Source organism: Tribolium madens, unplaced genomic scaffold (assembly GCF_015345945.1).
Source record: "Tribolium madens isolate multiple individuals breed KSU strain unplaced genomic scaffold, Tmad_KSU_1.1 Scaffold_96;HRSCAF=242;Tcas5.2_LG5, whole genome shotgun sequence".
In the NCBI taxonomy this organism is placed as follows: domain Eukaryota; kingdom Metazoa; phylum Arthropoda; class Insecta; order Coleoptera; family Tenebrionidae; genus Tribolium; species Tribolium madens.
In genome coordinates, this window is record NW_025401068.1 from 2,872,438 (window position 1) to 2,897,933 (window position 25,496).

The following is a 25,496-nucleotide window of genomic DNA, read 5'->3' on the forward strand; positions in this document are numbered from 1 at the left end:
TTCGACGGCGATCAGATCGTGTGCCACACACAGTCGGCTAATTAAAAACATTTCGAGAAAAATCGTATCTAATTAAAAAATTAATACGGAAATAAACTAAATTACTGTTCTCTATATTTTATCGCATAATCCAAAATTCAGCTCTGAATAATCTAACCCACCTGCTGCACCACTAGTGAATAAAAAAATGACATCCGGAATTTGAATATTAAAGTCAAGTAGAAAAGGCGGAAGTTCTATGAGAGTAACCTGCTTTGAAAAGGATCAAAGAGTGACATCGATCTGTAATAATGCAGGTGAAAAAGCTCGGTGAAAAGAAATCTTCCGGAATTAACGTCAATCAATACCCGTTATTTTGTGACACAATTCGACTCACCTCGGCACGAGATCCTCTTCAAAATTCTCAACTTATTTTCAAGATGTCTTCTCGAGCTGTTTCTCTCTATCATGAAAAAGTGTCGCGGGATAATTCCAATCTCTCGTAATTGTATGTCGATGGATTGTGACAGAGAAGGCCACCACCCGTCCCCTGAAAATACATCCAACATGAAACTGCTTAATCGCCAGTGGTTTATAAATTTTACGACGAGATTCGTGGTTTACGGTTGGAAATTTTATGCTTTAGTTCTTTTTGCACAAGTGTCACTGAACTTGATTTGAACACAAAGTTCGATTTTGTTTATTTAATTTGCTAAATTAATTTGGCGAGAGAAACCTATAAATCAAAATTATTAACCAGCTTGGTAACGATAATTCAATTATTCATTTAGTTATTGACAACGTACATAACTTAATTCAATGTGGTTAATAACAAAGACATACCTGCTCCAATTCAAATGCTAAAACTAATTTACAACATTAATAACATTACATCCAACGTTCTGCTTATTCTACACAACGAAGCCAAGTAAAAGCAATTTAAACTCAAAAGAAATTCTATTATTTTTAACATTCAAAAAATTTTTACAATGACTTTTTTGAGTCAATGTATTTCCCTGAAAGTCTCCAAGGTTTATTGAACAAAATATGCCATAAATTGCAAAGGCGAGTTTGTAGATACTCTGAACTCTCAACTTGATAGTAACCCATGAATTTTTAAGGTGAAGCTTGGGAATTGAGCATCAGTTTTAAACATGTAAAACATTGAGGTAATATTTAAACGCATAAAATTGGGAAACCAAAAATCGGAATCACACATTTTTTTGTTTAATTATCTCTTATGTTTTTTATAAATAACCAAACCTAATTCGAATTCCTGAGCAAAATAAAAGCATTCATTGTTATTGCATGTATTAAAAATTTACAAAAAATTCAAATTATTTTAAGTGTGCTGTTGTCGTTCTACGAGTAACTTTTTTTTTCACTACTAGCTGTAAAAGATACCATTATTTAGTTTGTCGAGAGGTCGTGAAATTGTTTTTCTCTCCTAGTAGTCAATAATCATTTTCATTTTAAATCAAAGGCTGTAATATATTAGAGGTGGGTAAATGCCGATATTGGAGAGTATTACATTAATTCAAATATTTATAGAATATTATTATTGAAAACTATTACCATCACAACTACTAACGAAAGTATTTTAAGATTAAATTAATGCAAAATCAAATTAAAAGACTTAAATTTCGTCATTAAAAACACAAGAATAACCCCAACTCTAATACTTCTGACTATGTCAAAACTGTCAAAGCAACAAATGGGTATTATTTCTTGTTAATATACTATCGGTGATGAGGCAAATTTTAGAAGTACAATTCATAACCTCATTTATGATAAGAAAATAATACTTCCAACTTAATAACTCAGGTAAGGATTTAATTACTGTAGGTAATAGTGAATTAAGAAAAATAGTAGTTGTAAATTACGACATGTTACGTCTGAGGCAACATGTCCATTAAGTAGGGTGATATTTTTCACGGTTGTATTTCTGGGTAATAAATGTGCTATTAGTGAAAAAAAAAAGTTATATAAAACACGGTAGAAAAGATTTTTACAGCCTCGGATTTATTATTTCCCTCAATGCTACGCATCTCAGGAAATAAACAGCTCGGCTATAAAAAATCTCTTCTCTACCTTGTGTTATAATATACTATTATTTTTTACAAATGCTTTATAAAAAATTTGCTATCTTTATTTAAATATTTTATTCTCACACTTATGCAAAAAATACCAAAAACTCATATTGCCGAAAGCTAAAAATCATTTAATCAATTACTGAGTAGAACTAAAATGTTTTGCAAAAACGATTAACTTTCAATTACGGAGCACTGCAACTGTTTTATCTATGTAAACCTTCCCGCTTTGCGAAACAGCAAATTACTGATCTGCAGTAATTAAATTTTCTCGCATATTCTCCACAAAAGCAGAAACCAATAACTAACCCAAAATGGCCGTTTTGTATTTAAAAAATGTGTTACAAAAGAACGGTATTATAAAAACTAAACGATTTTTGTGTCAGCAAGTTTCAAATTAGAATGAATTCTGACAAGCACCCTATTTTCCAAATCAATAACTCCGCGTTATATAAAGACATTGTCATCTTTATCATATCTAGTGACCGAAAATAAAGTAAGGAGAAAGTTCTTGGAAAGTGCAGAGTTTGTCGACTCTGATAATAACCATCCTGAATTGGTCCACATCTGTAATAGCATCTCCAAAAACCCTTAACGCGACTTTATTGAAAAGAGATTGTTAGTGGTCGTACTGATAGTCTTATCATTTCACGAAATCTAATCCTACAAACCGTAAAACCACAGAAAACTTCAAATAGACAGTTTTTAGACTGTAAAAAATGCAATTATTGTTATAGTCGTAACCAGGAATATTTGGGATTGACGTATGCAAAGCTTTATTGAGGGTTAAGCAGCTTTGAGGTCGGCCGTAATAATTTTTCACTGCTGGTGGTACTACCCTGAAAATTTACAAAAGAGCAGTATTCAGGAATTTTCGTGATAGGCTTTTAATTTATTACAGGCATAAATTTTGCAATTTATACAGTATGTCCCCGGATTGAGTTTACAAGAGGAAAATCTGTAATTAAAACTTCATTATTCTAACTCAGTAGAAAGAAAAGTTCATTTTTCTCTTGATTTTTTTTCTATTTCGGTGTTAGAATAGGTCTATTCCATCACCCAAATGACGTTATTTGCGTGCTGGAATAAGTCGTTCGCGGTAATTTAATTTTAGTGACGGACTTTCTTCACAATTCATTTTCGAATGTGAAAATAAGAATAATTTTTATTTTTTACAGCCGCCTAAAATTATTCCACACATCAATGTCGCCAACCGTCGCAAAATTCTCTAGAAAAAAAATAAAATAAAATTTTCGTTTTTTAATTTATAAAATGATATAAAGCGGCAAAATAGAAAAAATAGTATAAAGCACTTGTTGCAGAAGATTCTTCAAGCACTCATTTGTTCCTCAACTCGCCGCTACGCGGCTCGTTTCGGAATTTCAAATTTGTGCTTCTGCAACTTGTACTTTAATATACTATTTTCTATTTCGGTGTTACAATAAGTCTATTCCAGCATCCAAATGACGTCATTTGAGTGCTGGAATAAGCCGTTGGCGTTAATTTAATTTTAGTGACGGACTTTCTTCACAATTCATTTTCAAATGTGAAAATAAGAATTATTTTTATTTTTTACAGCCGCCTAAAATTATTCCACATAAATGTCGCCAACCGTCGCAAAATTCTCTAGAAAAAAAAAATTAATTTTCGTTTTTTTAATTTATAAAATGATATAAAGCGGCGAAATAGAAAAAATAGTATAAAGCACTTGTTGCAGAAGYTTCTTCAAGCACTTATTTGTTCCTCAACTCGCCGCTTCGCGGCTCGTTTCGGAATTTCAAATTTGTGCTTGAACAGATACCTTCTGCAACTTGTACTTTAATATACTATTTTCTATTTCGGTGTTACAATAAGTCTATTCCAGCATCCAAATGACGTCATTTGAGTGCTGGAATAAGCCGTTGGCGTTAATTTAATTTTAGTGACGGACTTTCTTCACAATTCATTTTCAAATGTGAAAATAAGAATTATTTTTATTTTTTACAGCCGCCTAAAATTATTCCACATAAATGTCGCCAACCGTCCCAAAATTCTCTAGAAAAAAAAATAAAATAAAATTTTCGTTTTTTAATTTATAAAATGATATAAAGCGGCAAAATAGAAAAAATAGTATAAAGCACTTGTTGCAGAATGTTGTTCAAGCACTCATTTGTTCCTCAACTCGCCGCTACGCGGCTCGTTTCGGAATTTCAAATTTGTGCTTGAATAGATACAATCACAATCACCTACGTAATATCCCGATTACCAACCTTTTAAAGGTTGGGAAACACGTCATTATATCTCATAAGGAGTAATAATATTAATCCTCTTGGGTGGTAATATGCAAAATTGCCAACGTTAAAATTACAAAAATACCGGAAATTTTTCTTTCAAATTATCAAGTTACTCATAATATTTTGTTAAATTAGTATTCAATTGCTTCTGTAGCAGTTTTTTTTTACTTCTGGGAGAGGATACTGTGTATTCACAGCTGCTTTTACAACTGCAAATGCTAGACTAATATTGTACGAAATGTTAGAAAATACGATGACAGATTTAGATTCCTTGTAAAAATGTGCCTTAAGAGCGTCCATGTTAAAAACGACTAGGTCTTTTAGTTCTCGCTTGAAAAAATAAAAACAAAAATTACAAATTTTCGTATTTTCCAATAATTTAAAAACTAAAAATGACACATTAAAGTCTCTTTCAGATAATTATTCAGCGCAACTTTGCCCTAATTTAACCGACCTCGTATCTCTTATGACCGAAAATGCGAGTTATAACAAAGGTATGTGTGCTTTAAAAGAGGATACGCCCAGTTCTTCTTTTAAGTTCATCTAACAAAATTACAGCAAAACTAGTAAAATTTTAAAATTAAATAATAATACTCCTAGTATTTTATGTAAATATTAAGGGCATAATTAGAAGATTATGGCATGAGGGAACGAGGAACGAGGGCTTTTAAATTCCCGAGGGCTATAATCAACAATAATGTCCGTGGTACATACTACGTTTTATTCTATTTTATTTCTAAAAGATTCAAACAAATATTTAGAATTCCTTAAAGAAAATCAACTAAAGTTTGTGTCCATGCAAATTTGTGTGTAGAAAGTTAACTATTTTAATGTTGTTAAAGTTACTGCTTTTGTTTAAAAAACAATTTATTTTTTTAAATGAACGTTTCTGAAGCAGAAAGCGTTTATTCAAAAAAAATTCAGGAATTTGAAACTACTCAGGGAAAATTGATTCCCCTTAATTCAAAAGATTTGTATATGACAAATTTTGATACCATTGTTTGAATAATAATTAAACCAACCGTTGCTTGCCAGATTTTTGACAGATCTGTGCCGTAATAGTATGTTATACAACGAGCGTATAATAACCATTATACGCGAATAGTATACGATACTTTATCCACGACTACTAAATATTTTTGTTGAAGCATTTTTGTTGGAAAATTTTGTTACATTAAGTATGTTAAGAAACTGATGTACGACACACACATTCGAAGTTGGTAATGGCTCTGTGTTGATGCTGGTTGCCTTCCAACCGCGAATCCGGGTTCGAATCTAGTCAAGAAAATTAATTTTTTAATTTTTTTTTGTATGTACAGAACTGAATTGAAAATATTTAGTGGTTTACACGATAAAATTTTAAAAACCAATAATTGTTTGTAGCAAAACAATATAATATGATAGCTAAATCTGACAGCAGTGATTAATGAGAGTGATTAATGAGTCATTAATCACTGCTGTGATTAATGGGTATTATTAAGATCGAGCAAACAGACGTATAAGGGGTACATTATACAATAGTCGTGGATAAAACAATTTATGCCCTTATTTAGGGGCGTAGAAAGATGATTCTTGACTAAAATAGAATAAAGCAAAAAACGTTTACTTTTATTTTGTAATTGCAATTGTAATTTTTGTAGTATAATACCACGTCAATTTTTAAAAGTTTTTAAGTCTTAAAACTCTAAAAGTAAGAAGCTTAATTACTTTAAAAGGCGCATTAAGTTACACTTTTATCCTTTTTTAAGCTTCCATTCTAATCTATGTAACTTTAAGATTATCAAGTTGTATTTTTGTTAAATTTTAACTAACACCTGAAGAAACAATTTGTTTTAAACATAAACAATTTATTATTTCCAAAATGTTCTACTGCAACGTCGTTGTAGCTTTCTCGTTGAGCAAAAAATTCTACTGAAAATCCTAATTAAGCAAACAAAGCGAGGAGCCTATTAAATGAAATTCATTACGAAATAATGAAGAGGTCATTAGCCCGATTAAAATTACAAGTGATTTTTCGTCTCCGATAATGAGTTGATGTTCACTCAAACAAGAAATGTATCGGAAACTCTAATGTTCAGTTTCATTGTTGTACAGTTTGTAAGTTGTCGCTTAAAGTTACGAATACAGACGGTCGTGTAGGTCAGACTGCTTCAGAGCATCATAAATCTCTGGTGAAATTGAAACTTTTCTTGAAAGAACGCTGCCGGTGGCACACTATACATGAAAAACCTTAACTTGAAAAAACTACAAGAATATTTTTACGAGGCCTTGTGTTATAAGTAACCGCTGACACTTTCAGCTGTTAGTGTGATGTTATTGGAATTTAATCTTGCGGTGTTTGAAAAATGTCAAAACTATTTCATAAACAAATTAGCAAAAAAATTTTTGTAAAAACGAAAATAAACTTCAACCAATAACAAAACATAACTTAAAATTTGGTGGATGCGCTTGGCAAAATTTTTTAGCAAACTTTTGAACGAATCTTTTGTAGATAGTATTTTATTATTATAATTTAAACAACTTACTCTTTTTGATTTTAACTTACATTTGACATTACAATAAACCAGAAGCTCTTAATTAAAACTGCTTCAAAGTTCTAGTAATTTTAGGAAAAAAACATTGCAAAAGGCTTGCTATTGATTTAGTTTTTGTTAATCAAACGAAATCTCTAAATAGGAGAAAGAAGAGAGAAGTTAAGTCGTAATGGAAAGAAGTTTGCTTGTTACTAAATTACAGAGCATTAACAGTATTTATTAAAGGAGAATGACCGAAAATAAACGTAATATGATACTTCCGGACAACTTATTGAAAGAAAACTAGTTTTAGGATAACAGAAAAATAATTAAAACAATTTTTTATGGTCCAACTTTTTGCATTCTGAAATTGAAACCACATTTTCCGATTGATTGGTATGCCACCAATTTTGCGAAAACTATTTAAAAGGTAATAAAATCGCACCCACCTCTCATTTACAAAATTTCATTCGCTTGGAAAATAAACGAGCTTTTTTACGGCGTTAAAATAAGGTATCAATACGAAAGAGCTTTAATAATTATTACCGTTGGGTATTTTCTTTAAGGTTGACACTGATCTAAAGAAACTTAAATGTCTCTTTGTTAATAAAAATAGCGAGTAATACAATTTTAATTTAGCAAAACGTCGTCTTTGCATATCAAGATGTAAGCGCCTTAAGCAAAATGACATAAGACTTAAAAGGATTTGTGGTACTCGAGCATAAAATAAATATGATATTTCACAAAACAGTCACAGACAAATGGCTCTTAAATTGATATGAAAACGTTTCGCGACACAAATACAACCGAAATCTGCGTCATTTCGCTGAAAACTTGGCTACAACAAAGCGTCAATCACGTTCAGGTCAGTGAGTGCTTTAACAGACGGAGTTGACAGAATGCAAAGTGGGATTGCTTTTTTAAATACCACAAAAGATGAGACTGACGAATTTCAATTAAAACGGCAGATATTTTATTTAAGCTCAGTGTTAAGTAAGTATTCTAATTTTGATATAAAAATAAATAATTTGGTTTGTTTGCCAAAAATTACACTCAACACCCTTTGTAAACCAAGTACATATACCATTAACAAACCAACACTCGACTCCTTTAATGTTGAAACCTCTAGAGACAGAACAACGATATTCATTATAAATTACGACTAAAATGGTTTACTCAGACAAGGCAATAATTTGGTGGATAAATCTTGAAATCACCATTCGTCCCTGGTAGAAAAAATCTAATGACAAAAAATTTAATACGTCACATAAAAAAGTAAGTAATTTTCCTTAAAAGCCGCCAAAAATTATTTCAGTGGATTTAGTAGAGTCGTAACTGAATAGATGTTTAAACGCTAAACTTATGCACTTTGCGATAAGAGGATATTGTTATTGTTAAAATACATCATTATCCGATTAGTTACAGTTGAATTAACAGTTTATGTTATGGGAGTTTAACTTGCAGAAGCGAAATATGGTGTTAACTAATCCGTCTTTATCACTTAAAGAGAAAATGAGAATAGAGAGCACAGTTTTTACTGACCTAACTTAAAAAATAGAAACATTACAGCTTACCAAAAATCGGTATGAAAAATGAGTTTTTGGAAATATTTTTTTCTTCTTCTTCTTGGATCTTCTTGGTATGGAAACGATGAACAAAAACACGATTAGCCCGTCACACCAAACTTTTATTTAAATTTAAATAAAAATAAAAATTTAAATAAAAGTTTGGTGTGACGGGCTAATCATGTTTTTGTTCAAGGAAATATTTTTGATATTGTTTATCCGATTATTATAAAACATTGCACGTCAAGAGATAAAAAGACACTCTTTGATATGGTGTAAACGAAAGTCTTGTTTTCTAGTTTTCTATTAACAAGTATTTTTGATGCCAAAAAATCGAAAGCCCAATTATTTTTTTATAAAAAAAGTACTTTTGTTTCATATCGCGAAAATGTATCGTTCTCGAGTTATTTGGGTTTAAACTAAACTCTTCACTGCACTGCAAAATCACAAAGTATAAATTTTGAGCGTACCATTATTATCTTGGAGACAATCCACTACGAATGACATAGCTGTCAATGCTGTCACATTTAATGTCAATTTCATTTAATTCAAAGTAAAATTTAATTATTTCTTGATGAAATAAAACACACGATTATGTGTTGGAAGAAACAATGTATAAGCTTTGTTTGTTTTAAATATCATATTAGTTTTTTTTTTCTTTCGTGCACTTCCTCTCTATTAAATTTAATCCTCAAGACCGTAAACACTGTAAATCAATTGTAATTTTTTTTTACTAATACATATTTATAATATTAGCAGTTTTTTTACACGTAAATGGTGTAAAAATGAATACTTTAAATAGTAATAATTAAATTCATTAGTTACAGCTTTTTTTATAAAATAAAACCTTGTGACAACAACAGTCACTTGGCCGTTATTGGAAAAAATGCCTTCTGAAATTATACTTAAAAAAATATTTGATTTTTATTTTTGATTTTTGAAAATAGTTTGTGATTAACGAGAAAAAGATTATAAAATATTAAAATCTCCCTGACGTCATAATAGAAAATTTCAGAATTTTGGTCAATATCACGTGTATCAGAAATCGTTAAAATGTGTGCCTTACATCTCTTTAAACGGCAAGGATATGTTTGGGGGACTAAAAGACCGTTTTAAAGTGGTTTTTAAAAAAACTATTAAATTTCTCTTTGAGATAAAGAATCAAATTAGAGTTTAATAATATTCTTGATTTTCTGATCTAATTTTCAACTTTAATAGGGGCCTGATCACTCTCGCTTTAAAACAAAGGTATTTTTGAGAGAGTAAAATACCCATTTAGGGTGGTTTTTAGAAAAACTATTAAATGCGTCTTTGAGATAAAAAATCAAACTAGAGTTTAATAATATTCTTGATTTTCAATGTTATCGTTTTGGCGAAAAAATTAAAAAACTGTAAACAGTTGTTTGAAAATTTCGTCTCCACAAAAAAGCCTCTTTTCAAACCTATTCCCCTAAAAATTTTGTAAATTTCTTATGTATTGTTGTCTCAAACTTACTCCCAACGATTACGTAACCACAATATCGTTATTGTATGAGGAAAATACTTTGAAACGTCCAGAAGAGAGGAGGTTAAAATTTTGATTGTTAAATAAATTTAATAAATAATAAAATGATATTATAAAGGTAACTAATTTTCAATTAACAAACCTCGAAATAAAAACTCTACCTTTGTTTCAGTAGTGAAATACAGCAAGTTTGTTGATAAAATTTTATAGCAAATTGGGCCTCTCTTAAGTTACTTTTGGCGTTTTTGAGTTTTTAATTAAAAAAAATATAAAAACTTTTTGAAATGTTCCAATTAGTGAAAATATATGTATAGTATCTAATAATATCCTATATAATTTTTAAAATTTTTATATTTAAAGATCAATAATAGACTTTAGCAACTCACTGGGACCTACTGTATATTGAAAAAACTTCTTTTCATTAAAAGTTTTTGTGTTAAAGTGGCTTACGTGCTAAATTATAGATATTAAAAAAAAAATTTTTAACTCCTTTCTATTTAAGTTGTTACCACTCATCACAATCATGTAAACGTATTAGAAAACGATCGTTAATATCTTCAACTGTCAGAGACATTTTTTAACCCCGAAACATCTTACTGTAAATAACGTCGATCATTTGGAATAATCAATGTTCAATACAGCGAAAAAATAATATTTCTCGCTCTGTTGCAAAGAGTCGTAGTGTGAAAAAAACAAATTGATTTTTTACTTTATTAGATTTTTATTGTGCTTAGCACGGATGTGTTTAGACATTTAATTTGACATTTCATTTATCTTGCAAATTTGCACACTTTTCACTTGAAATTGCATCTTTTCCAAGTCAACATGTTGCTGTAAACCCCCCAGACATTTGCGTGCTCAATTTGACAGTGATCTACAGCATCTGCTAGCCGTAATTGAGATGTACTCGTATCTGCCAAAAAATAAAAAATGTAGAGTCTCTCTAAATACGGCACTTTCTTAAAAAACTCCCAGGAAACTATTTTGTATCACTTTTACTGCCTCTTGAATTTTTAAAAACCACCGACCGTAAAAAGCTCGTTTCGTTATGACACAAATAAAAAAATAAAAACCACAAAGGTCTGCCAGCTCTCTTTGTCTTTTAATATAGTCACGAGGTTTCAGTTGAGTACTTCAGAAAGTATTTAAATTATCAACTGTCAAAGTTATAACAAGAAACCTAATTCAAACACTATTAATTAATTAGTGCGAACTTACTGCTGGCAACAATTGCGACTGATTTCCACTTCATGTTAGCCACAACCTTCGCAAATCCTGTAGTTATTGTAGGAATCGAGGGAGCAAGTCTTAAATCTCGAGTATCGATTCCTCTTGTACTCTGTGAACAGAAAATACACCGAGTTAAACTCAACGTAAATATCACGTTTAAAGTATTTACCTTTGGACAGTTCCAGGTTACGAGAGTGGTATTATAAAAATTTGCGATAATGTAAGCCGGGGAACAAAATTCCGAACTAAGCGACCCCAAAAGAGGAGCCTTACTTGTTGATAATATGTGCAGCAGCTTGGAAGGGTCCTCACAAACATCTGAAACAAAAACCGATCTAAAACATCTTTGGAATTAAAACGAAACAGCAAAAACTAGAGGATTTTCATTTTAATTAACCCTTCCAGGTTTTTTAGGTCGGGATCGTTTTATGATAGAAAAATTTATTTTTTTTATAATGGAAATGTTTTTTCACATAAACCAACGTATCAAATTTCCATGCAGATTGTTTGAATAATATTATATTCGACATTATATGCACACTGTTGATTGATTGCTTGCTCTGCTTCTGTAACTGTTTACCTCCAACTAGAGCGTCTAAACAGGTATTACTTTAAACGTACTACTACGTAGTATCAGGTATGTCATCATAAATCTTTTGTAATATTATATCAGATAATAAATTATAAGTCTTACAAACTGTCAGTTATTGCTCGCGGTTATTAATGAAAATTTCCTTGTGACAACTCATTTTTTTTTCATGTACTGAACTTAAAAATTAGTTTATCCACAATTTAAATCTTTTTTATAATATTTCAGATCACTGTTCGCTTAATCATTTTGTAGGGTAGCAAAAGCAGGTGTGTTTTCTTTTTTAATTTAAAATTTTCAGTTATTCAATTATACTTGAATTTTTTCATCCAGTTTAAAACACAGTAAATTAAAAAACTGCAAAAAATATTTAACAAATACATTTAAAATAAGAATGCCAAAATGGTAGATGTGCTAAAATGCAAAAAAAACTCAGTTTTTATTTAACTAATTTATTTTTAAACAAAAATAAATTTGATGCCTTTTCATAAAACATTTAATTTCGAGTTTAATTTTATTCAATTTTCTCAATTACATAAAGTTTTTAACCATAATCACTCTATAAAAAGACTTTATTCCACATTTTAGATGCGCATAAAGTACCACTTTATTCACTAGCGGAATAAAGTAACTTTATTCCACTGTTAGTAACCAGCGCACCGCGTAACAACTTACTACGTTTAACCGAAAGCACATTTGGCGTGACGTTTAAATGTCAGTTTAATTTTTAATTAAGTTTGGAATAATTTGGGCCTGTGATTGTGGATAAAACGTTATATTGCAGTCGTGTGTTAGACGCGTTTTATCCACTTAAGAAAATTAACCGCTCGAACCGAGGTTATCGCGGTTAAACATTCTTGCGTGGATAAAACGCTACCTAACACACTCTTACAATAAATAACTATTCTTTAATTTGATAAGTATATTCAGTTAATTTTATGAGTTACCCTAGATACTATATACAGGCTGTATTATGAAAAACGCCCCAAGCCATAACTCTATTATTTTTAAAGTTATGACAATACTTCTTAGAACAAAGTTGAACATTTTTTGTCATCTATCGTTTGGGATAGTTGCTAAATTAATGCTGTTTTCTGTTTCACCAGAAATAATTGTCTTTTAACAAGATTTAGTACCATGTGCCTAAAACCAACCGTTCGTGAGATATGAGTCAATTAAAAATTTATTTAAGTAGGCAGTGGAAAACAATAATATTAAGTAATGTTGACAAATATTATTACTTTGCATTTTCTCTTATTATTTTTATATTTTTTGGTGTTCTAGTGATAATGTGTTAACAGACATGATTCAAGAATATTTTGAAAGCAATAAAAATAGTTGGAGACCACAATGCCTTTACACCGGACGGTTTCCAATAAGAGAAGTTCCAATTCGTCGACCTGAAGAAAATTTGAGGATGTTTGGGGTTTTTAGAAAACCCAAATTAGAACAGTTGCGTGCGATAAGCCAAAGTTACTTGCAATTTCTTAAATTCACGTTCTTGCATTTTCTTCAATACCTATCTAAATCTGTATCTCTTTGAAATTGGAGATGTTTTAATTTGGGTTTTTTAAAAGCCCAAAACATTCTCAAATTTTCTTTAAGTCGCTTAAATTTTCAACGATTTGGAACGTCTCTCATCAGAAATCACCCAGTGTAAAAGCATAGTGCTCTCCCACAATTTTTATTTTATTCAAAATATGTCTGTTAACACATTATCATCCATGATTAACATTAAAAAGTATAAAAACAGTAAGAAAAAATGCAAAGGAATGATATTTGTCAACATTACTTGATTTTATTGTTTTTCACTGCCTACTTTAATAAATACATTATTTGGTGAATATCTAACTCTCTCGGTTAGTTTTAGGCATATGGTACTAAAACCTGTTAAAAGACAATTAAACAAAGAATCCAAAAGTGGTAAAATATACAGGGTGTTCCATTAAAAAAAATAAAGTTGATGTGATTTCCGGTGAAACAGAAAACAGCATTAATTTAGAATCTATCCTAAACGATAGATGTCAAAAAATATTCAACTTTGTTCTAAAAAGTATTGTCATAACTTTAAAAATAATGGAGTTATGGCTTGGGGCGTTTTTCATAATACAGCCTATATATCAAAAAAATTTAAAAAAAAAGCATTAAAATTTTTTTAATTAAAAAATCTTATTTATACTACATGTTAAAACGAAAATAATAAACAATTACAATTTTTTGATTACTAATCATAAAAAACGCAAAAACTTTTTTAATTTCAAAAATGGTGGATGCGCCGGGCAAAAAACACGTATTTCTTTCAACTTAACTCTAATTGGTTTAATTTTAAATTAGATAAAGTTTAATTTGCTTCTACAAAATAGCCCTTATTGTTTAAATTTTTACTTAACTTTTAGAATCATAAATTAGTTTAAAATATATTTAATGTAAGAAGTTCTGAAAATCAAATAAATTACGCTTAATATTTTCTCCTTAAAAGCTTTGAAACTTTAGCAATTTTAATTGGAAAACTTTATATTTAAAACATAGCGTAAATAAATCCGCTAATGGTCGGCCAGCTAACTTAATTTTTCTATTTAAAGCAAAAAATTGGTTTTACGTCAAATTATTTTAATGTTTGTATTTACAGTAGTCATACTGTTTATAGAGTAGAATATGTAAAATGCTATTATTTTACTTAATTATTAGTACCAAAAAAAAAAAACACAAAAACACCAAAAACATGTAAAATACCTGTGATTGACCACACAGTTTTTGACCACGATACGAGTGAAAAAATCATGTTGGGTAATAGAAAAGAGATTATTCTACGTGGCATATTTAATAGTTATTTGTATTACAAGAAAGGAAAAACACTGTAATATACAGTGTATTCCCGGATAGGTGAAACAACTCTTGTAAAAGATAAAACATTCTAGATTTTAATTTTTTGGGATTTAGCCTTGCTTGGTTAAATACTAGGAGTAATTTCTAGCACAATTTTACTTTTAAAAAATCAAGAATGTGACAAATACGACAAAAAGTTATTAAGAAAAGTTGTTTAGAATCAATATCTTAGCCCCAATTTTTCATTTTTTCATTAACAAATCAAAGAATTTTTTTAACAGTTCTTTTATTACAAATAAATAAAATTTACATTTAGATTATTAGTACTAAATAAATTTTTGACGTTTCTGATAATAAAAAGTAATTATCTCAAAAAAAAATAAATACGAGCTTAAATGTTGATTCTAAACAACTTTTCTTAATAACTTTACTGTATTACTGTACTTTACTGTAAAAAGCACTACTCTAAAAAAAACTAGTTTTTTAGAAAATTTATACAATAATACTTGATTTTACAAAACTAAAATTTGATCTTTAATTAAACAGGACCCAAAAAATAAAAATTTTAATTGGGATTTTTATAACCTTTTACAGTCGTTTCTTAGCCGGAGCCACACTGTATACAGGGTGTTCGGTTCAAGTCGCCTCGGCCGATAACACCTACACTTACATTTTTTTTTCAAAAACTAAATTTTCAAGTAATACTATTCATTATTCGTTTTCTTAGTAAATGCATGAAATTTTTTTGGCACATACAGTGTAGCCGGAAATGCTACCAAATTTAGTTTTTCAAATGGAACACCTATGTTTTTTTGCTCCAAACAATAATAATTGGCATGAAAAATACGGTAAAGCACTATTACATTTAACTTTACATAATGCATTCAAAAAACAAATTAAATTTTTGAATTTTATTGCAAATTTTGCAACATAGGCGGATTTTACTTGTCAGGGTATTCATGAAAAAAGCAATATGCTTGGATACCGTTTAATTGTTAGTTTGACAAAGTAATAAATAAATCTTATTGTGAACTTGAATAATGGATGATATTAATTACGACAAATTGGTAGATCAGCTTAAAGTGTTTTTTAAGAGCAATAAAAATAGAGCGGAAGCTGAAAGACAGTATAGAGAAAAATACCCAAATAGAGTTCACCCAAATCTTTGGAAATTTAGTCGAATTGAAAAACAAATGAGACGAATAGATTCGCTTCTTAAAACTAAAGTAGAACCACAGGTTTACTAAAAGAACAAGAAAATAGAAATCTGAATGTTCTGTTATCAGTCGAAGAAAATCCAAGAGTTTCCAGAACTCGCTCATCAACTGACAAATTAGATTTGTCAAACCAACAATTAAACTGAATCCAAGCATTTTTTTTTATTCATACCTTAAAACTAATTATCAGGCTCCGCGACCAATTTCCTTATAAAACTCTAAGATTTAAAATGTTTTTTGATTGCATTGTGTTATACAAAATGTAATAAATAGTGGTTTACAGTATTTTTCATGTCAATTATTATTGTTTGAAGGAAAAAAAACATAGATGTTTCTTTTGAAGAACTAAATTTGGTAGCTTTTCCGGCAACACCGGATGTGGTAAAAAAAATTAATACATTTATCAAGAAAGCCAAGAATGATTATTATTACTTAAATATTTACTTTTTGAAAAAAAGAATTAAGTTTAGGTGTTATCAGCAGGAGCGATTTGGAACGAACACCCTGTATAAGTTTGCCTATAATCTAAGCAAGAAAGTTACATACAGGGTGTCAATTTTAAAACTTGCAATCGGCAATATCTCTAGAACTAAAAAAGTTATTGAGAATCACTCAAAACCGTTTCGGCGGTTCTTAGGAGGAATCAAAATGACTCAAATGACACGATCCTACTTGTGATACATTGTTGGAAAGCTCATAACAAGCGATTTTCAAAAATGTCATACAACAGCCTACTTAGTAAAGCCGGTTTTCCAATTATTCAATAACGAAGACTTTAAATTTTGATTTTTTTTATTACATTCAAGGGTGGGTAGATGTCACTTTCCATGTCATTTGATTTCCCCTAGGAACCACCAAAACGGTTTTGAGTGATTGTTAATAACTTTTTCAGTTGAAAGATATGCCCATTGTAAGTTTTCAAATTGACACAGTGTACACAGAGACATTTTTTTAAGTCTTAACATAGCCCTATGTTTAGTTTGAAAAACAAAGCAATTCAAAACAGAGCACAAGACTTTTGTATTGTTTTTAAGTTTCTTATATTTTGTTTGTATAATGTTAAACATTGAAAAGTTTTAATTATAAATGTTTTGATGTACTTTGATGTAAGTATTACTATTGTTACCTCTACAATAATGTATTTATGTATAAACTGCTTTAACTAAAACATACAGTATTATTCTACAATAGAAAAATTTTCATTCTGTAACTTCTACATATTATAATCCTATACATAAGTCAATTTTTACAAAAAGTTAAAAGCTTTTATATCGAGTGTTAAAGTCGGACAAGCTTAAAAGTATAAGAATTACATTACCAAAGAGAAATAAAATTAACTATTTTTTTTTAGTTATTAAACCTTTTTTAAAAGTGTAACACCCTCTTGAAATCCATGAAAAGACTCGATAATGAAAAATAGCAAACTAATTTAATTTAATTCAAACTACATTTACATTTTTAATTACATTTAAATTACTTTGCCATGTTACTTGAGATACAAATAGTACTTTAAGATTTTCTCAAAATATGGCAATAATTAATATTAATACCTTTTGAAAAACAAATTTTTCTGCTAATGGATATTGCAACATTTGCTTAGCATTAAAAAAAACATAACAAATCATTATTATTTAACAAAAAATTATTTTTTTTACAAAGTGCTTAGATCATTGTAGTAACACCTATCTAAGATAAAGAGATGTTCCTCAATTGAATTGTATTTTTTCTTTATTATTCTAAGAGTTTTCTCTAAAAAGAAAACCCTCACATTACTCTTTTATCTAAAATCATTATTATGTGTACGACCACATGTTACGCCAATTCAAGCTTTTTGTTTTTATCAATAAAAATATTATTTGTACGTTTGATAAAAAGTGTCAGAAAATAAAAGCACGTAATTTAAAAACTCCGGTTAAAAGTGTGTCATCAATCTCTTAGTAACTGCGCACCAGCTTATTTAGAATTATTAGCGACCAATAGATCAATAACAAACAACAAAACTGCAAGAAGTAGTTGAAGGTCGCACTTGAATGCCATTTAACTGTCTATCTACAAATTATACGTACTCATAAAGTAAAATTTTCACAAATTTAGATTCAAAATCTATTCCAAAAATTTGACTAAAGTTCTCGGAGAAGTGAAATTTATATCTGGCAAAATTATCTTCTTATTTTACGAAAGCCGTTCAAATGTGTCTAGAAATGTAAATTATTCCGACAACAGAAAATCTTTTTACGATTATTATTTCCTCGAATGCTCATTGTTTGATAGAAAATATCACTTATGCCGTGCTCGACATTTATTATATCAATTACGTAATAAAATTTGTTTGCTAAAATTTACCAAACTCGTAGTGAAAAAATACTTCAGATTTATTAAGCAGTTAAAAACAAAACAAACCGTGTAAATAACATAAAGAGCTGGGTTTCTAAATGAAAAAGTTTATTTGAGGAAGTACACATTAGAGCTAAGAGAATTTGTTCTCAGAATAGAAGAAAATAGCTCTGTGATCATCCAAAAGCAATAAAACTGTAGACATTTACGAGATTTTAAACTCTTCAAATCGTAAAAATTTGTTTCTTACAAATATGCATTTAATGCAACATTTGACTAGATGTACTTTTTTGAAGCTCAATAAAAATTCACATTTCATAAATGTAGCACGACCCCAATTGAATATTTTTTTAATTGAGTTGAATGATTACAAACACAATAATTGCATTTTAATCAATAACTAACGCAAATGGCTAATAACACGTTTCACAAAAAGATTCAAGAAAAAAATTTTTGTTAAAAATAATATTGGGAAACGTAACAAAAATGTGTTGTTTATGAACCATCGTTACTGAAGCAAAAGAAACCGATTGAGTTTTTGTCGACCAAAGAACCACAAGAGAATCTAATATCGTTCTAAACAATACCATTATTACAAAAATAAAAACGAAAAAACTAAAAAGTTTTAATTATTTTTTTTAATTAAAACAAATGTTTTGTTTGTTTTTGAAATTTTTAATTAAGTTAATTAAAGTGGATGCGACAAGATAGCAATTTAATAAATAATACTGAAAGTCATTCATGCTTTTTTTTCTTGTAAATTTAATTAATAATGTTTTTATTTTTTATTAAGTCATAAAATAAAATTAACACAGAAGTTAAATTATTGCAGAGACATTTATGCCAAAGTTTAGAAGCTGATTTTCTGAATGACAAACTTGTCTTTATAACTCCCCAAAGTTGCCCGAGTGTACATTAAGTTTATCAATTTTACCCATGACTTCATCAACATTTGACACATAATATCAAAACATTTTACCTTTGAATAGCTGTATTTTGCTCACCCTTTTCGCATCAAAATACAACGAAATCAGAACCATCACCAACATACTTTATCATTTCCAAGATTCAAGAGAGAAAAATTAATTTTGTAAACAAAAAGATCGTCAAATTAGCACGTAATTATACTTTGGATTGCCATAATTAATTATTCTTTTCAAATAAAAAATATTCTTCCATAATGCAAATTCTTCTAACTGGTAATCGACAGAGATATTCGGATCTCCAGATGGATAAATCAAAAGCCCGCCAAAATGATTTATGAGTTTCTAAAAGCACCATTAACGGTAGTTGCAACTAAGTACTTAGAGACGAACAAGTTTCTCGTTAGTTGCTCCAGTCGGACGTTATTTTTCTTGGTCGATAAGAAAATTAATTAGGATAAATTTGCCTACATTGACATTGATTTCTCGTATTAACAACATTAATTAATCACTTAGTTACTTAATCATTATTTCACTTTTTTATTTTATAAATCTGTGTTTATTTATTTAAATAAAATTAATAGCACACTTCTACCCCTACACACATGCAGTAATTGTTATTTTCAGCTTTCAGATAAATCTATGTTCGCATCTCGTGCATTTTAAAAATGTAAAATGTTCCCAGATCTGTGAAAATAAGTGAAAATTAAGTCTCCTAAAGCATCACTTAAGTGAAAATGCAGATGTAATAAAACTGCAAGAAGCTTAAATTCTAAAGAGTTCGGTTTAACTTTCACAATAAAACAAGGGAAAATCTGGTAAAAGCTTAGGCAAAATGAGCCTTTTGTAAACGTAGCATTTTGAAAATTACAACGGATTTAGGGTCATTACAATAAACTCTATTAACGTCGAGAGAATTACAGGTGTTCCAAATATATGATTTAATTTTCTAGAGCTATGAAGCCAATTGCCTTGAAATTTATCTCCCAAATAAAACAGCGATTAAATAAAATACAACCTGTAGTAGAAAATTTGTTTCAAACTGTTTTAAAAGTAAGGGAAAAATTTCTACCCAACATTTATTTTTTTGTAATACAAGATAGAAATTGTGCGTGCGTTTTTTCATCAGATTCTTACCTTCCGGAGGCAGGATTTTTAGAGTGAAATTTCCTAATTCTTGATCAATGTAATCCATGTTGAGAGGATAGTAGCAGAGTTCAGAAAGGATAAGAAGAGGGATTTCTGAAGAAGCCACGGGGGCGCAGGCCAGCAACCCCAATAGCAGCAGGCCTGCCATGACACGTTCCTCAACGAGGCATGGCACGGTGTGCCTCATGCATTTTTGCTTAGGCTGTCTCGTGATATTTGCAAAAGCAGGCAATGAATTTCATCGTTAATTTATATCTGTAATAGGAACAATTCATCATATTATTTGGGTGAATTGAAAATACATAAAACATCATTCATGCAACTAATTTAGATAAACAATGGTCTCCGGACTAGGGTGCAAAAACATTCTAACGAGACAAAACGGAGTTGTTTAACCGAAGGACTTTCATCAATTTACAAATAAACCCAACAATAAGTTAACAGTTTAAACAACATACAAAAAAATTAGCGCCTCTGTTATAACAGAAAACTTTTCTATAGTATTTTTTACCTTTAACCCTTCAATGCCGTAAATTTATTAAAAAAATAATTTAGTATAGATGTTGAGCTATTTCGAATCGTAAGAAAAAAATAAATTTAGCGCGTTTTTTTTCTTACATTTTTATTTAAAATATTTCTAGAATTTGCACTAACAGTAGTAAAAATAAAACCCTCTAAATTTAAAAATTTATTCTCTTTGTCAGCAAGACAAGTATTTATTATCCAAATAGCGTTTGGTGGTCTCCACTCGGCCGTAAAACTCCAGGATTTTGTTTCAAAAGTCTATTTGTCAAGTTTAAAACAGTTTCGTCCACTCTGAAAAATCTCCTTTGCGTAGGGATAGATTGTGTTCAAAATTCGCTGACGCTCACTAATTTCCTTGTTGGTGCAAAACTCCAACTTAAGCACGTTCCACATTCGTCAAGTTATAACATTTAATTTCTCAAATTTATTCGTGAATGGTGAATTCACCGAGAGAATTTCACCAAGGAATTGTTGTAAATAGAATCGGGATCCTGACAACGGTCTGGATCCTGGATCTTGCTGCAAATCGAGTTTCGAAGTGTTTGGGGACTGGCAAAGTTTGTTGGAATGGCAGCTTGTGTACCTGACAGGGGAACATTGTGTTTATCAAGTGCTGGCAGAAATTCGGTGCTCAAGTTAATATATTTCAGCGAATCGGCACCCAATCAATTACTATTTACAAGAAAAGTCCAAATTTAAAATATGTCTTTTTTTTCTGAACTGAAATAAAATAAAACATTTTGATGGAATTAATTCGTAAAAAAATTTCTATTAACCTGAAAGAACTTAAAGTTTTACAAAAATGCTTTTTGCGCCGCAAACTCTCCCTTTTTTCTAAACTAAATCAACGAGTTTATGTTCAGCAGTTAAAGATTGTTTTGTTTTCGTCTAGACAAACCTGAAATAAAAGTTATTAAGTAAAAAAAGTTGTAGACGTTTAAATTAAACCATGTATTGCCTGTTGTAAATGTAATTTGTTTGTTTTTACAATCAGTTTATTGACTGTTTTTTATGAAGTCGAATCCAACATCATATTCAGTAAATATATTCCGGAAAACACCTTCGAGCATATTTCAAATTCATATTAGTAATTATCAAAAGCGTTTACCAAAAAATGGCTTATTTGCAACTCTAGTAAAACAAATATTAATAACATGTGAATGATTTTACCTCTCTAAAACTACCCATTTAAGCGAAGCAGCAAGCTTTTAAAGCTTCATCTAAAATGTAAAATTTTCATTCATTACTTCCAACATAAAAAAAGCATTGCACATATTTGAAAAAGTTTTAATTCCTCCCTGTGAATAATTTAAGCTGACTACAAAGCGAAACTATAACAAAATTTTCGTTTTGAGAAAATAATATTACCATTACGAACAACGACACTTTTGGGATACAAAAGCAGAATTTCGCACGCTAAACAGAATGAAACGGATATTATAATAAAATTATTGTCTTGAAAAGTTCTTTGAAGGAAAAGCGAGAGATGTGGAGTAATACCTACGAATAAACGCAGCTTAGTCTAACTTATTCAAGAGTTTTCTAATCTTGCACTTACTCAACCCTCTAGTACATTTTACTGTAATAGAAAAATAAAATAAAAGTTGATTTTAACATTGCAGATTGTACAGGGTGTCCCAAATTTTAGGGCCGCGGCAAAAATAAATATTTCTAATTGATTTTAAAAAAATTTGCTAGTGCAAACGATAGAAAATTGCATTGACTTCAATTTGATGCTTTAATATTGTTCAAAATTTTTAGCATATGTCAAAACCAGATTTGGAAAAACTTTTTTTAAATTAATTGGAATCTTTTCTACATGATAAAATTCCTTGATTTTTTTGGTGGTAATTGTAAAAATTTAATAATGAAAAAAATGATAGATTTTGAGTAATTAACATTTCAATATTAAAAATTGGGAATTCTGGTAATTTATAGCCAAGTTTGAGATATGCTGCTAATGCATTGAGCGGAGGCTTCACAATAGAGCCCAGGCACGTCATAAATGTCATTGCGGACCTTTTTCAATATTAAATGTTAATTATTCAAACCCTATCATTTTTATCGTTATTCTGTTTTCACAAATACCTACCACAGAAAAAAATTAAATAATTTTATCTTGTAAAAAATATTCCAGTTAATTATTTTTTTTTTCTCCAAATTTAATTTTTAAGGTCTCACTGCCCTGCCATACGCTAAAAATTTTTATTTGTACTATATCAAAACATCAAATTAAAGTGTATTCAATCTATCGCTTACACTATCAAAATTCTTTTTTAATCAATTACAAATATTTATTTTTGCGCCGGCGCTAAAACTTGGGACACCCCCAACTTTATAATTTCTAATTCTTAGAAATAAATAAAATAAACGTTTTAAACCCAATTTATTGTTATGAAAAAGCAAAATGTAATTAATTATATCCAACTCCCTTTTATACTCTCATTCAACCAAGTCCTAAAGCAAAGTAAATAATTTGTATAATAATAATTTCAAAGGAAAATTTGAATATTTGGGTTTGGAAAAGTCTTTTGTTAATAAACAATAATTCTCGTGTTTTATAATTTACCTTCCTGGTTATGTTTCCATAAGCTTTCCTTTTAGGTTACTTTGAACGACAACATTCATTTATAATGTACGAGGGTCGGGTCTCCGATTACGATCGTTCAAACATTGTGGCTTGGTTCAATAATAATTAATAAACTGTCTCAAGATGCTAACAACATAATTTTAAAACCAAGTCATTTCGTCGAGTAGAGTTTGCATTAGTTCTTGCAACTTGGGAAATAAAATAAATTGCAGTTTTTAGAAAACCTGGATGAACTTTAGAATATTTTCAAGAATTATTCTGATCTGCATCCGTTACGTCTTATATTACAGTCGTGATTCGAATTTCAATTCTCTGTGTTAAAACCTGAAAACACTTGAAGTTCGAAATACACCAGTTGATTTTATTTATGTGTAATAAATCGAAAAGTTGGGTATAAAAATTGAACATAAAGCAGTCGTAAAATTTTTCGTTTACAAATAAATTTTACTAATAATAAAAATTAAATTTAAGATGTATATGTTGCTGCAGCACTTTGATCGCATTTTACTATATTTTTAATCTCCATTAATATAAAATGTATTAAAAGCTTTAAATTAAATTTAATACAGGAAATGGAGGTTTATAATCCTATTTTGCAATTAACTGTGTGTATTTTATGCTCATTTCCGGGCAAAACATAAATTTGAAAAAAAAAACAGTTGCAAAGATTCTTAGCGAGAACAAACTAATGCTGTATACATGTCCCATTAACTCTCTAATTAATTACAAACACTAAACAATTTAAATAGTCACCTATATTATTGTAATTTACCTACAGTGAAACTAACTTCTAAAGAATAAAATTAATTTAACTTCAAACCACATAGGTGTGTTTCTAAAGTTAGTAATAGCGCCAACAACTTTACGAAATATAGATAAATTCATTCATAAAAAAAAATTCTTTAATTAATTGAAAAATAAAGAAAGAAAATGTATTTTTTTAAAACTTTTTCTACCTAAAGATTTTATTACTGTATAGATAAATCTGACACTTCTAGAACATAATATACGTCAAGGCAGACAACAGACTTTTGATGAGAAATTTAATTAGGTAATTAAGTTAGTTTCTCTCTACATTTTCGTGTAATTCTTTTCTACACTGTCGCTGCTAATGTAATATATCTGGGTGCAAAAAACACGTGTTTTTTGTACTTATTTTACGCGTTAGAAATATCTAATAATGTATTTATTTCCATTATCCTTGCTTAGGTGCTGTACTTACTTTATATACACGGTGACATAAAAAAGTCGAACAATCTCTTATATGGTGATAGAAAACGTTAATAGAAGCTCAGACTTGCTTTCATAATTTTTCTAAGCAGCGTGAATTTTAAAATATGAATATTTAAAGAGAGCACAATTTGGCATTTTGCACCACCTTGTGCCTAATGCACTTAATAATTTGAAACGTTTGTTACTATACAGGCTGCGCCAGAACTCCCGCCCCAGAGAAAAATGTCCAATGCCGGAGGCAATAGGTCGCCAAAAAGTGGAGCCGAAGAAGTAATTTTTGCTTGCATAAGAAAGTTATTAGACTCTTAAATCCACCAATCCCAGAAGGGCACCTCAATGTGTGACTGAAAAATTATATCCGTTGCTAGGTTACGAAAATAATACCAATTTGGCCAGTATTTTAAAAAATAGCTGGTCTACTGTAATTTTGCGTTTGACATTGATTGTGATGTGGGTGACATAACTTGCTAGTTTCCAGTATTTTTCTCGCTGAAGAGGTTGTACACGAATATAATGAGACAGAATCGTTAATTATTATCAACAATTATCAAAAATTATTTTGAAACATTCTGGAAATTCCTGATGAACCGACTTCTTCACAGGTATTGTCCCTTCTCAACTTTTTCTTCGATCTGATACAGATTAACAAACCGATAAATGAATTTTAGAGCTTGAAAACTAGTGTGTTATCCTTATGAAACAAAGAAGCAAGTGAGAGTGAGAGACCAGAAAAACATGAAATAGGTACGCAAGTTTCCTTATTTACTTTAATGCAAAATTAACAGGAAAATGTACTTTTTATAAGAAATTGTGCTTAAATACAACAGGTTACTGATTTTAATATCAAAATTGTAGTTTTACTCTCGTATTTAGGCATTTTTGCCCAGTAGAAATTCTAACCTCAAAATTTCAACAACAATTTATTGTTGTTTTCTTCCACTCACATGAGCTTACTA

At 29.6% G+C, this 25,496-nt stretch overlaps 1 protein-coding gene across 5 annotated transcripts in view; it reads right to left on the bottom strand.

Annotated features, from left to right (window-relative positions):
• Positions 1-25,496, bottom strand: part of LOC123012530 (retinal guanylyl cyclase 2) — a 61,005-nt gene that overhangs the window by 32,448 nt on the left and 3,061 nt on the right. For 4 of the 5 annotated variants that reach the window (XM_044410532.1, XM_044410531.1, XM_044410530.1 and 1 more), the window contains exons 2-5: positions 20,181-20,447; positions 11,324-11,472; positions 11,143-11,263; positions 377-529 (exon numbers count right to left, since the gene is read on the bottom strand). In XM_044410532.1, the coding sequence (XP_044266467.1) occupies positions 377-529; positions 11,143-11,263; positions 11,324-11,472; positions 20,181-20,379 (622 nt within the window). In that variant the 5' untranslated portion in view covers positions 20,380-20,447. The remainder of the gene's footprint in view (positions 1-376; positions 530-11,142; positions 11,264-11,323; positions 11,473-20,180; positions 20,448-25,496) is intronic. The other variant, XM_044410533.1, reaches the window with a different exon arrangement.